Source organism: Lytechinus variegatus, chromosome 8, assembly GCF_018143015.1.
Source record: "Lytechinus variegatus isolate NC3 chromosome 8, Lvar_3.0, whole genome shotgun sequence".
NCBI classification, from domain to species: Eukaryota; Metazoa; Echinodermata; class Echinoidea; order Temnopleuroida; family Toxopneustidae; genus Lytechinus; species Lytechinus variegatus.
In genome coordinates, this window is record NC_054747.1 from 20303932 (window position 1) to 20316929 (window position 12998).

General features: G+C 37.3%; 1 protein-coding gene across 2 annotated transcripts in view; it reads left to right on the forward strand.

The window, feature by feature from the left end:
- The first annotated feature begins 6557 nt into the window (after positions 1-6557).
- LOC121420127 (uncharacterized protein PB18E9.04c-like) overlaps positions 6558-12998 on the forward strand; it is a 34697-nt gene continuing 28256 nt past the window's right edge. The window contains exons 1-4 of one of the 2 annotated variants that reach the window (XM_041614663.1): positions 6558-7198; positions 7991-8036; positions 9343-9618; positions 12491-12528. In XM_041614663.1, the coding sequence (XP_041470597.1) occupies positions 7166-7198; positions 7991-8036; positions 9343-9618; positions 12491-12528 (393 nt within the window). In that variant the 5' untranslated portion in view covers positions 6558-7165. The remainder of the gene's footprint in view (positions 7199-7990; positions 8037-9342; positions 9619-12490; positions 12529-12998) is intronic. The other variant, XM_041614664.1, reaches the window with a different exon arrangement.

The window sequence follows — 12998 nt, forward strand, 5'->3', positions numbered from 1 at the left end:
TAATAAATAGACAAGTTCAAGCACAAAAATCTCATAGATTAAGGTTTAATAGAACATGTTAATGACTGACTGGGTTAAAAAAATGAAATAACTTCAACCACATTCTTGAACTTTCACCAGTTAAAGACACAATTTATAATGGTAGTCTTCACACTATGATTTTATACTGAAATAACGAATTGTATTTGTTAGTTTCTGAAATTAAAGAAATTATTTGATGTATGCATGTATCCCGGGGGGCCACTTCCATTCACAAGTGGATACCATGCGCGACCATGGGGTCTCGAAAAGCACCCTAAACACGTAATTTCCATATTCTGAAAATGCACCCCTTAACAAATATTGGCGTGTGAAACCCTACCCTTAACAAGTATTGGAAACAAAACGATCTACTCTTGGCAAATATTCCCTGATATGAACCCCTAAACAAGTACAGGAATGTTTTATTGTTACTGGTCCTTCGGTAGTCGGCATTACTTATTTGGTTTTTAGTACGACCCCATCTTCTACACCTCGCGCAAATCGGACTCTAAACACGACGTGTTGGGGCAAAAAGGACATCCTTTATAAAACATTTGAAGTTTGTTTTATCATATCCCCGCAAATTCGACCCTAAACACGTAATTTTTCTAGCGAAATAATACCCTTTCATTATTTTTGTGTTTTTGACACCCTTATCACGTTACGTACGTAACGTGCCCTTTCGTGAAAAAGACATCCTTTTTACGTGTTTTTTGGTCGCGCATGGTATCCACTCGTCAATGTAAGTGGCCCCTCCGGGGCATGTATCAATTCTGTATTTCTTGTTTGACTGTTTCAATTGTTTGGGATTATAAACGAATATTGGAAGGCTTGTACACCCTAAGAAATTAATGACCAAGTCATGAAGAATTTTTACATCTACTGGTTTCACGACTTGTCTTTTTATGTTTCTGAAATAAAATAAGGAATGTTTTGAGATATATCATTCTTGTATTCTGTATTTCCTGCTGGATTCTTTCAACTGAGCTATGAAGATAAATTATTATATTAAAAGGGTTCCATGACATTCGCTCCGGCAACAATAGTTCTGCTATAAATTCCACACAATAATGGCATAACCAACTTCAGCACTGGACGTAACACCATACCTAATCCTAACACCCTATTCCAACCCTAACCATTGCTGTATACCATAGACGAAATAAAGCCCGGAGCAATTGTCGCCGAAACAAAATTTGTTCTGGCGACATATCATCTGGGCTTTATTTCATCTAAGTTGTCATGTTGTGTCATCTAATGTTGTTGTGTCAATATTGTGAGGCATGTATCAAACCATCAGGTGATGGATTTTGTTATCATGTAACCCAACCTTTTGTGAAACAGACCCCCTTCAGGAAAGCCCCATCCACAAACAATCACCATTTGATAGCTTTCTCTGTGAATGGTTGTAACTAGTTGCACTTCCAATTGTGCAATCCATGCTACAGATGCGTGGGGTAAATTTCTGAAACGAGTGGACATGCACCATGGCCCGTATGCTGAAGTCCAGGGAGCGTTTCATGAAAGGACTTGTCAGACGTTTTATCCGACAAGTCCCAGTTTACCCTAAAATTTCCACAGGAAAAATGTCTTCCTCAGCCAGTCAAAATCGAGGGAATTTGTCAGATCTTGCAATGTGTTGGACAAGAAGGTTGATGGGGGTTGATAAAACGCTCCCAAGTTTAACTTAGACCATGGTTTAACTATTGGGAGCCAGCGGCGTACCCAGGATTTTCCAAAGGGGGGGGCAAATTTTTTTTGAGGATTTCGTCCGCGATAAAATTTGACAAGCAAAAAGAAAAAAAAGTCTTCAATCAAAAAATAAAGGCTTTTGTATCAGAAAAAAAATTGACAAGCGAAAAAAGGGGTCTTCAAACGCAAATAAAGGAATTTATACCAGAAAAAAAAATGACAAGCAAAAAAATAAATCAAATGATAAAAGGTCTTCGCGATCAAGAGGGGGCACACGTCTGTTTTAATTGCATTTTTACATTAGGGGGAGCAGTTGTGACTTGTCAGGGGGGCAGGGGTACGTCCCCTGCATTAGTTGTGACTCGTCAGGGGGTTAGTTCCCCCCCCCCCCTTAGGTACGCTAGTGTTGGGACTTGGGAGCGTTTCATGAAAGGACTTGTCGGACGTTTTATCCGACAAGTCACAATTTACCCGACAGTTTCCAATCAAAATCAAGGGAAGTTGTCAGATCTTGCAACGTGCCAGACAATAATGTATCTGAAACGATCCCCAGTTTAAACTTAGCTAGGCCATGGTTTAATTCTGATAAAGTATGGTAAGCCAAATATTTCAATATTTTGTTTACATTGTATGTTTCTTATGCTTACTATGCTCTTACATCATGCTATGATGGCGGAGAAAACCAATTCATTTATTATTCCTCCACAGTTATGAATGATCTGAGTAATAGATGGGATGATGAATTGAACGTGTGTTGTTAGATACAGTATATGCAGTTACCATAGTAATAGTCAGAGGGTAGTATTTCAGCTCTACAGCCGATCAAAAAGGGGTAGGGCGAAAAGAATGGTCCTTACTCCTAAACGGACGTACTAAGCCTCTCAAAAAATGTCTAAACACATAATAAAAGGTGTAATTTCTGAAAGTATGTACTTCTGAAAAGAGAGGATAAACAATGTACAGTTTTTGTTTCGAAAGGTGGGAGAGGCATGTTTCTGCTCGAGCTGCTGCTCTTGGATCCGCGCATGGGGAGATAATATGAAGGAAGGAGTAAATTTGATATCGGGAAGCTGAACAAGGAGGGATGAAGGACGTCGTGGTCTAGAAGTTCTGACTCGTCTTCCGATCGCACGGTCGTCGATTCGAATCTCAGCCATCGCGTACGTGTTTTCATTCAGCAAGAAATTTACCCCTTCATGCTGCACTCATCCCAGGAGAGGTGAATGGGTACTTGGCTGGATCAATTCATTGAATGCTTGAAGGCAGCTCGAGCTTACGCCGTGTTTAATAATAAGCGCCTTGGAATAGATCATTTCTGGATAGATGGCGCTGTACAAATACCTAAATGACAGCGGGTGCCACGAGCCTAATTACATCAGGAGGGCTCAAGATATTCGTTCGACCCAACCCATTCGAATTTTTCTCAATTTGATGTTGCTGATTGACAAAAATGTATGAATATGATTCAAAATCTAACACTGATTCTAGAAATGGTAACTACTGAACTTCCTTCGCCCAAATTGGGAAGATAAAAAAAGTGACTTGGAACTATTTTTTGACTGGCGGACTAACTAGGGCTATTTTACTGTTTCAGTCAATGAATTTGATCCATTCATAGTTATCTTCATAAATGGCGATTTATTTTTAAAATGAGCTGGCTACGGTACCCTTTCCTGGTCAGATATGGAATGCCAGATCCTATCCAATGGTAGTAAACATTCCACCCTCTAATTTCACATTTATTTTTTATGAATTTTTCAAAAGTGCCAAGTTAACACACAAGTCTATGGGGAATGTTTTACGCGCGTGACACCAGCGGTTGTCTAATAAGCCAGTTCGTAGTTCCTTTCTGCGCACGCTCAAAAGATTTTACGCATGATCAGAGGAAGGTCATTCTGCTATGTAAGGCAGGCTTACGTAATATATTGCTTTGAAATCTGCCTATCATGATGAAAGAAATGAAAGGTCATTTGACCAAAATTGCCCATGAAGTAACTACGAACTGGTGTATTAGGTACATCGCTCTTTGTTTTACAGAGTAAAACCGCTGTCACACCGTACAGGCTCCAGACCGATCAACTCTATTGTTATTTTGAATTACATACCATCGGTCGGTTCACAGTCGGTTTTTGTGTGAGTGAAGCAGCTTAATAACGAGGGAGAAGTGAAACAAGTTGATGAATACCTAATAATTTTGATGAAATTAACGTGAGCATCTAATACAAATTTCATGATTGCACATACAATAAACCGATTTCTTATTCATGTGAGAGCCATACAATTTGCTGACGATGCCTTGCCTACCCTTTTAATTATGCATACATGTCCATCAAGTAAAGAATTTTAAAACACAATACGCTCAAATGGCTCAGGGAAATGAAATATTCGTTTTGTGTGCAGTTTTAACGAACAGTTGATGTGTTTTTTTACTCAAGGCTGACTATTAGTTGGTTTCATTACAGTAACAAAGTAAAAATCGGTCAAACCAAATGCTGAAAATTTCTTTAAAACAGGACAAGGACGAAGTTGTGACATACAACTTTGCATTGTTTCGGTGAAACAGTCTGATGCATTGTCTTCATGAAGAACACAAAGAGCGAGCTGACAGTGTTATATCCCCATTCATTCTGTTTGTATTTTTATGTGAAATTATATTTATTCAAGTTTTGTTCACTAAGGATGGAATAAATGGATTGACGACTGATTTGATAATTAGATATTCGTCGGAGGAACTTATTTTGTATAAGGGAGACATATCATACACAGAAGTATGAAAATATGAAATTACAATTTTACATAATAACGTATGAAAGGGGAGAGTGGGGACATGAAATCATCAGGTGGATTTTACTCTATCTTGTCTTCTCTGCCAATAGCATAGGCGGCGGAAGCGGGGGGACGCGTCCCCTCCTAAATTTGAGGAGGGGGGACGTTCCCCCTCCCCCCCTAAATTTGTTGATGACCTTTTTTTTTTTTTTTTGCTTGTCAATTTATTTTCCTACGTCCCCCCTTAAATGTTTGGGATGAGACCCGTTTTTTGGGGGGGGGGGTTGTCAAAATTTTTTTGGTTGTCCCCTCCTAAAATTTTGGGCTTTCGCCGCCAATGGCCAATAGTGCCTAATTTTGACCTGCTGTGTAATATCATCAATTGTTAAAATGTAGGTGTCAATGGAGTCAAGAGTAGACAACTTAATAAATTGAAATACCATTAGGCTGAGCGTTACGATGCATGATTTTAATTATCTGATTATAAATTACTATTAAATTTTTGTTCTTTATTCGTTTTTGCAACGCTGAGACCTAGTTATAGCTCGGAAGCGATGATTAGACGATGAATATTTCATAGGGGTTTTCATTCACTTTTCATCTAGGCAATTAATCTTCTTAGGAGAGGCCGATGAGCCGTGTGTTGGTGTTCATAGTTGTATAACAGGATATTAAACGGGAAAATAAAGAGCTTCATGATGGATGGAAGGAAATAGAGTATCAAAAGGGGTGGACAAGAAATGACGAGAAGGGGGCAGGGGGGAAAAGTAATAAGGAATCTATTTGCAGATGAATATATAAACAGACAGAAAAGTATTTATATATGCTGTAAATAGATAGATAGATAGATAGATAGGATAGATAGATTGAAAGATAGATGGATGAATGGATGGATGGCTAAATAAATAGAAAGATAGACTTTTGTGACAACTTTGTTAGAATTTTGTTAATTGTATTCCGTATTTTTATTTCTCTCTTCATCCATGATCTAATGGTAAGTAGAGCTATGTTAATTTTCATTCACAGACATTGAACGATTTGAATGATAATACTAATAATAGCTGGATGATTTGAATGATAATAATAATAATAGCTGGATTTATAAACCCCTTTATTACCCCGCAATTATTACCCCGGCTTTAGCTCGAGCTACCATCACCGGCGCTCAGTGAATGCAAGGAATTACTCCTGCCAAGTTCCCACTCACCTCACTTGGGTCGAGTGCAGCACAGTGTGGATAAATTTCTTGCTGAAGGACATAGGACATGGCTACGATTCGAACACACGACCCTCTGTTTCAAAGGCGAGAGTTAGAACCAATAGGCCACGACGCACCCATTTGAGTGTAAAATGGACTTATAGATTTAGCTTACAGGATCTGTGTCACAGCTAGCTATCCATAGTTAAACCAAAACTTTAGACCAGAGGTTATTTCAACCTGACCTCAGACTACGGTCCTTTTAATCTCAAAAAGTAAATGTTTAGTTTATCACCTTGTAATTTTGAAAGTCATTCATCATCTTCAGAATGACTTTCTTAATGGCATTGGTCTACATTTGCCACTCTCTATACTCAGAAGAGGTAACCAGGTAGCTGCCGATATATGCTTTTGCTATACTGTAAATGACTGCCAACGGTGTATCAATATGAATGATTATAATAGTAACAATAATAGTAATGATGATGATGATGGTGATAATGATAATAGCTGGATTTATACAGCGCTTTTTTGCTTGAGGATACAAAGCACTACCAACATGACTAATATAACTCCCGGCTTTAGCTGTGCTGCCATATAGCCACTGAAGCCTTCGAGGAATTTCTTCCGATACTGAGTACCCATTCACCTCACCTGGGTTGAGTGCAGCACAATGTGGGTAAATTTCTTGCTTAAGGAAAACATGCCATGGGTAGGAATCGAACCCATTACACTCAGATTAGAAGACGAAAGTCATAACCACTAGACCACGTCGCATATTATTACTGGTAATATTACCATTATTAATACATTAACTTGATGGAAAAACAAGTTACGTTATGATTAATGTTTTTTACGTATTACAACTCTGGGACGAATTTTTAATCTATTAAAAGTATTTTAATCATCTCAATTCAAGGGGCTGGGGTAACGAAACGCATCACACATCAGTGACCATGGCGTGCTACTATGACAACCATTCCATGGTAATGATGATGCTATCCAACCTGGGGAGTTTTCAGGTCTATCTCCTCGATCAAGATGATGCATTGGCATCGCTTCAGTGAAACTCGGAGCACATCTCTCTTCAACATCGCAAAGGAAAAGAAAATTTATAACTTTTCCATCATCTCTTTATTAGTTTATATATATTTTTGTACGGAACAATTTTAAAAACATGAAAAATTAACCTGGCTGATATTGGATTGTTCACTTCATCAACCTATAAAATAGTATTGAAGAGTGATTATACATTCAAATGCATATGCACCAGTAATATATCGTCTCTTATTGAGCAATTGAGTTGTTTTTTAATGTTCTGATGTGCTTCGGTATGATAAAATGACAGGATTGTGAGACAGACAATTTGGCCGTGATCATCATAATTCATCAAGGTATTGAAGACGGAAACTGAACACAAACTTGCAGACATAATCGTTTAAGCTTTGGGGAAGCTGATCTTAGGAAACGGTTACGTTTTTGGGCACCATGAAGATAAAGAAGCAGTTTGGACCTTTCCAGGTACGGAAAGTATTAATCATTTTCCAACAATTAGCATTAGTGCTAATTTAGGGAGAATGGTATACAACGTTTATTGGTAATGATATTGTTGTTGCTCGGGATATTTGCTTGATAAAATGTGTCTTTGTTGGTGAATTTTGGGGTCACTTTGCTGCCGATGGATGGAATTTCATCAGTAAGGGTAAGGGTTGTTGGTGGTTTATTTATATATTGTGTCTTTGGTGATGATTTTGTGTGTCATCGGAGTGGTGAAGTTTGTGGTGAAGTTTTGTCTTGAAATCGTATAGGTTTACATAAAGCACATTGCAAATTGTAACTTTATAAATCAATATAGTCTGAGGTTACTTTGTCGGATTGTGCACTGTAAAAACTGTGGTGTTAAAACTGACACCAAATGGTGTTAATAGAGGACCTCACCCTGAGGTGTTAAAATTACACCCTATAGAGATTGAACATAACACCAAAGAGTGTAAATGTAACAACCAAAGGTGTTGTAATAACACCTATAGGTGTAAAACTAACACCACCAATTTAACACCAGTGTAAAATAACTGGTGTGGTCCTCTATGTACACCGGTTAACACCACAGTTTTTGCTGTGTGTGTTTAGTGAGCGTTGCAACTATTTCGTAAATGGAGGTAATTATTTGCAAGTTTTGTCAAATGAGAATAAAATAACAACGACTGTGGTAATGAATATGACGGGGGCGATGATGGCGATTATTATGATGTTGATGCCACGAAAATCGTTAAAAAACTACTTTTATTCAATTTTTGTTCGTATTCCCTAAAGGTCCTTGGCTTGGTTCTCTCTGTGAGTGTAATATACGAATCAACTGGTGAGTGATTAAATATTTCAAAGATTAGAGATTTACCTTAAGATGCAGATTTTCTTTTTTTAAATCTATCTAACTAAATTATATAATACAATATTTACACACGTGTTTCCTACGGTATCTTGCCAAGTTGACTTTATAAAACGTTATATGTCAACATAGCGAGATATTTTATCTTGCCAAGACGACTTATAAAAAATGGCAAGATATGAAGTGTCCAAGGCCTGGCGAGAGTCCAATTATCTCGCCAAGTTGACATACCTTTTTATACTACTTGGCGAGATAACGGATCTCGCCATTTCGACATATAACTTTTTATAGGTCGACTTGGCGAGATAACGTATACGTATCTCGCCATGTCGACATAATAAGGTTATTATGTCGACATGGCAAGATAAAGTATCTCGTCTTTAAAGGCTCCGCACTTTCTTTATCATTGTTACAGTTTCTATTTATACACTGGTATCTAAATACCGCATGTATCATATAATGACAGTGTGTCTAATATCAATGGAAATGCACTAAAAATCCACCAATATAATGAGGGATGATTATGTTCATAGCAGTGAGAAAAAATGAAATGAAATGGTGAATAAATAATTATGTTGAGTTTGAACTGGTGAAAGTCCTGAATCCCGTTTCATAAAGTGTTACAAAAATTGTAACTTTACCATAATGGCAACTATTATGGCTACTTGGATTTTGATTGGCTGTTTAGCGCTTTTACAATGATATTTTGCCATGATGACAAAGTTACAATTATTTCAACTGTTAATGAAACGGACCCGTCCCGCTCTCTGGTGACTGAGATATTCTGACTACACACGTTTTGGTGTTAAGTTTCATCGATCAACCTGTCTGTCTCCTCGTTTATAGAGAGTGTTCTATATCATCTGGTCAGCATCACCATCTGCATGACCTCTAATGATAAAAAATAAGAGTAATGGTGATAATTTCATAAAAAGTGATGAAATATTATAAGCATTATAAACCCCATAATGTGTAGGAAAAGAAAAAATAATAAACCGCGTAATGCGGAGTAGATGATTATTAGCAAGCCTGCCGGACTCTTGACCTGCGTTGCATGATCAGGAAGGCCGTTACCGGTTGAAGAAAGGCGAAAGTGCACAAGTAGATGAGGGTCGATGATAGATCCCTGGGGTACGCCAGATTACCCCCCCCCCCCTCCACAGGAGAAGAAAATTGATCTTACCATTATTCTCTAGGTTCTGCATAAGTCGCTGGGTATCAAGCCACGATAAAAATGAAACCAACCTTTCCCAACTTCTAAAGTTTAAACTTCTCCCAGCAGCCACATCTACGGACCTCATCTTGTGTCAGAACCAACAAGAAACAATAGACTGTTCTCCTGGTACCATCAATATCATTGACTGCAAGTACGGCCGAAGTGCTCCAGGTAGTGTGGCTTGTCCGCATTCATCAATCCGAACTACAAACTGTGTGCAAGATGAATTGCCTTATGCCCAAGGTCTATGTCAGGGTGAACAGACTTGTGACCCTGCGTGCCGTTTCAATTATGACCCATGTCCGAATACCTACAAGTATCTTAATGTCACCTATTCTTGTGAGTATTAGGATAATTTATTTCATGTTTTGTTTATAACATTTCTCTCATTAGCTACATCCAACTGCTTCGTGTTCTTCTAACTCTTCTTCTATTTATTACTCTCCTTATTTTTTCCACTTCTTGGTCTCCTTCTACAATAGTTCATTTATTCTTCCTCTCCTCTTCCGTCTTTTTCTTCGAGCTTCTTCTTCTCTTTCTTTTCCTTACATACATATATACTACTTCTTCTAGCTTCCCCTTTCCCATCTACTATCTTCTCCTCATAACTATTATTATACGAAATATTTTCCTTATCATTATCGATGTATTTTGTTGTAGGTGTCATCTAATTTTTATAATGATAATAACAGTAATGATGATAATAATATTAGTAATGACAATAATGATAGTTATTATTATTGTTATTATTAATATTGTTTTTATTATTATTATTATTATTCCTATTATTATCAGCATCATCATCATTTGACCGATTTCTATTGTGCCTGCAGCATCCCCCCCCCCCCCCGCCTCAATGATGCTGCATGGTACTATACCGTCCTAATTTTTTTACCATTTAATTACGTACCATAATGGCGGCAAAGTTCCTTGATTAATTACATTTTACACTACCAGCATCCCGTATTTGTAGCTATGATGATACATGAGTTATTAGCAGATTATATCGAATAATTATGCATTTAATTCATACTCAGTAATGGTATTGATTGAATTCGTTCTCATTTAAATTTGAAGCACATAACATGGAGCAAAATGAACAAAATATTCAAAATACCATTTATTCATTATAATTTATGTATCAGTATCATGTTATTCATTTTTATTTTCTTAATTATTTTTCATTATAAATTTCATTACCATCATCATTAGTGTTATTGTCATTCTCTGCTTCTTTTTCTTCCTCTTTTTCATCTCCTTCTTCTGCTGCTTCTTCTTCTTATTATTATTATTATTATGATTATTATTATTGCTGTTATTGTTGTTTCTGTTGTTGTTTTTGTTGTTATCATCATTAGGCACAAATAACGTACAAATACCATACCCAAATGTCACTGCTATGGCATCCTTGAATTATGCTTAAATCATAAACCAGGATTTTAACATACAAATATTAAGAATAATGGCGTCGTCACATTTCCCCTACGGCGGCCCTACGGCGAGTCGAAAAAAGCCGTTTTGATATTTTTGTACCAGCTGCATAATGGAACTTTGAATAATATTAGATAAAACGGCTGTTCCCGAGTCGGAAATGTGACTGCAGTATAAATTCTGTATTATTTCAAAGGACAAGTCCATCCCAACAAAAACTAGATTTGAATAAAAAGAGAAAAATTCAACAAGCATAACACTGAAAATTCATCAAAATCGGATGTAAAATAAGAAAGTTATGGCATTTTAAAGTTTCGCTTATTTTCAACAAAATAGTTATATGAACGAGCCAGTTACATCCAAATGAGAGAGTCGATGACATCATTCACTCACTATTTCTTTTGTAATTTATTATATGAAATATGAAATATTTTTATTTTCTCGTCATTGTCATGTGAAATGAAGTTTCATTCCTCACTGAACACATGGAATTACATTTTTTTTTACATTTTGTGCTTCAGGCAAGGAGGTCCTAATCGTCAAATTCGTAAAAATTGAAATTTTGTATAATTCAAACAATAAAAAACAAAAGAAATAGTGAGTGACATCATCGACTCTCTCATTTGGATGTAACTGGCTCGTTCATATAACTATTTTGTTGAAAATAAGCGAAACTTTGAAATGTCATAACTTTCTTATTTTACATCCGATTTTGATGAAATTTTCAGCATTGTACTTGTCTGATTTTTCTCTATTGATTCAAATCAACATTTTTCTGAGGTGGACTTGACCTTTAATAATCAGTATGTCAATGTGAGCTGGTAGGAAATTTACCTCAAAGTGACACAAAATGTCAATCCAAAGTGAAAAATGATAATTTTATCGGGGGTGGGTGGGGACACTAATGTGTAATGGTAATATGGGTATGTGCAGCCCTTAAGCATGTTAAGGCCCATTTTTCACGCATTGCCAGCAGTTCCAAGGGATACCGTTTTCATCACTGTTCATTGACCAATCCGTTCTCCTCTGTTCGTGAAGGCGACCGAACACATACGATTGTCTGCGACCCGATTTCAGAATAAAATGTAATATAGTTTGATGCTAATATTGAGACTTGATATATCTTTCATCAACGGGGGTGCAAAGTCGCCCCCAAAAAATTTGACAATCAAAAAAAGCGGGGTCTTCAACCACAAATAAAGGGTATCGTACCAGAAAAAAAATGACAAGCAAAGGAAAACAAAGAGTGGGCCACTTGTAGCTCGTCAGGGATAAGTTGTTACTCGTCAGAGGTACGTCCCTTGTATGAGTTGTGACTCGTCAGGGGGGCAATCTGCCCCCCCCCCCTTAAGGCTATACTATCATCCTTCTTAGAATGAGAGCGAATTTAATATCTAGTCGTAATGACGTCAGTCATACGGTTGGCTACGATTTGAAACTAATTTGGCCTTTACTCCAAAATAAAGGCTTGCAATCTTTCAAAATGGTTATATTAGTATTCTTTCAATTGATTCTAACCTCAAATAAAATGATATGTTCCATTCAAATTTTCAGAAAATGAGCAAAATGCGATTTGTTCCAAAATCGGATCGCGAACAGTCGTAAGGTGTGCCTGGCCTTAAGGCTCTCATTTCAGGCGTCAGTTCTCGGAGTCCCCCATTTCATGTTAAATTCCAGTTTCCGAGCAGCCCCTCCTCCCCATTTTGAGAGGACCATCTAGTTCTTATACAGCTTATCAAACGTACAGTATATTTCATTCTGCTTTCTTTCATTCAAATAGGTAATTCAGCGGTACCTGCAACAGTAGCCCCTACTACAGTAAGTATAAGGTCATGTTTTATTAAAAAACAGCCATATAAGGATTGAAAAGGAGGAAAGGTGGGATTCACCCCAACCCAACAGCCCCTCCCACACACACACACACACAAACACAAAAGGAGAGGAAAGGAGGTATATTCAGGCGACCCCCCCCCCCCGCGCGCACACTGTCTTACACAACATTCTAGAATAAAAACAATATTCTGAATGTTCATCCCATAGATGAGTTGGAAGTCAGGAGATAATCTTCACATTTGAACTACAAGGTCATAGGGTCAACTCTGATCTGGAGATGATTGCCATTCAAATAATGTGATGAAGCAAAGCCCCCCCCCCCCTCCTGCCATAATCATGCAACCCAGTTTAAAAAATAGAAAGCGAAAGAAAAAGAGGTTGAAGTGTGATAGTATTTTTCAATATAAAAATCATCAAAAAGTGGGATTCCATTTTTAAAGATATCAAAGGATTAA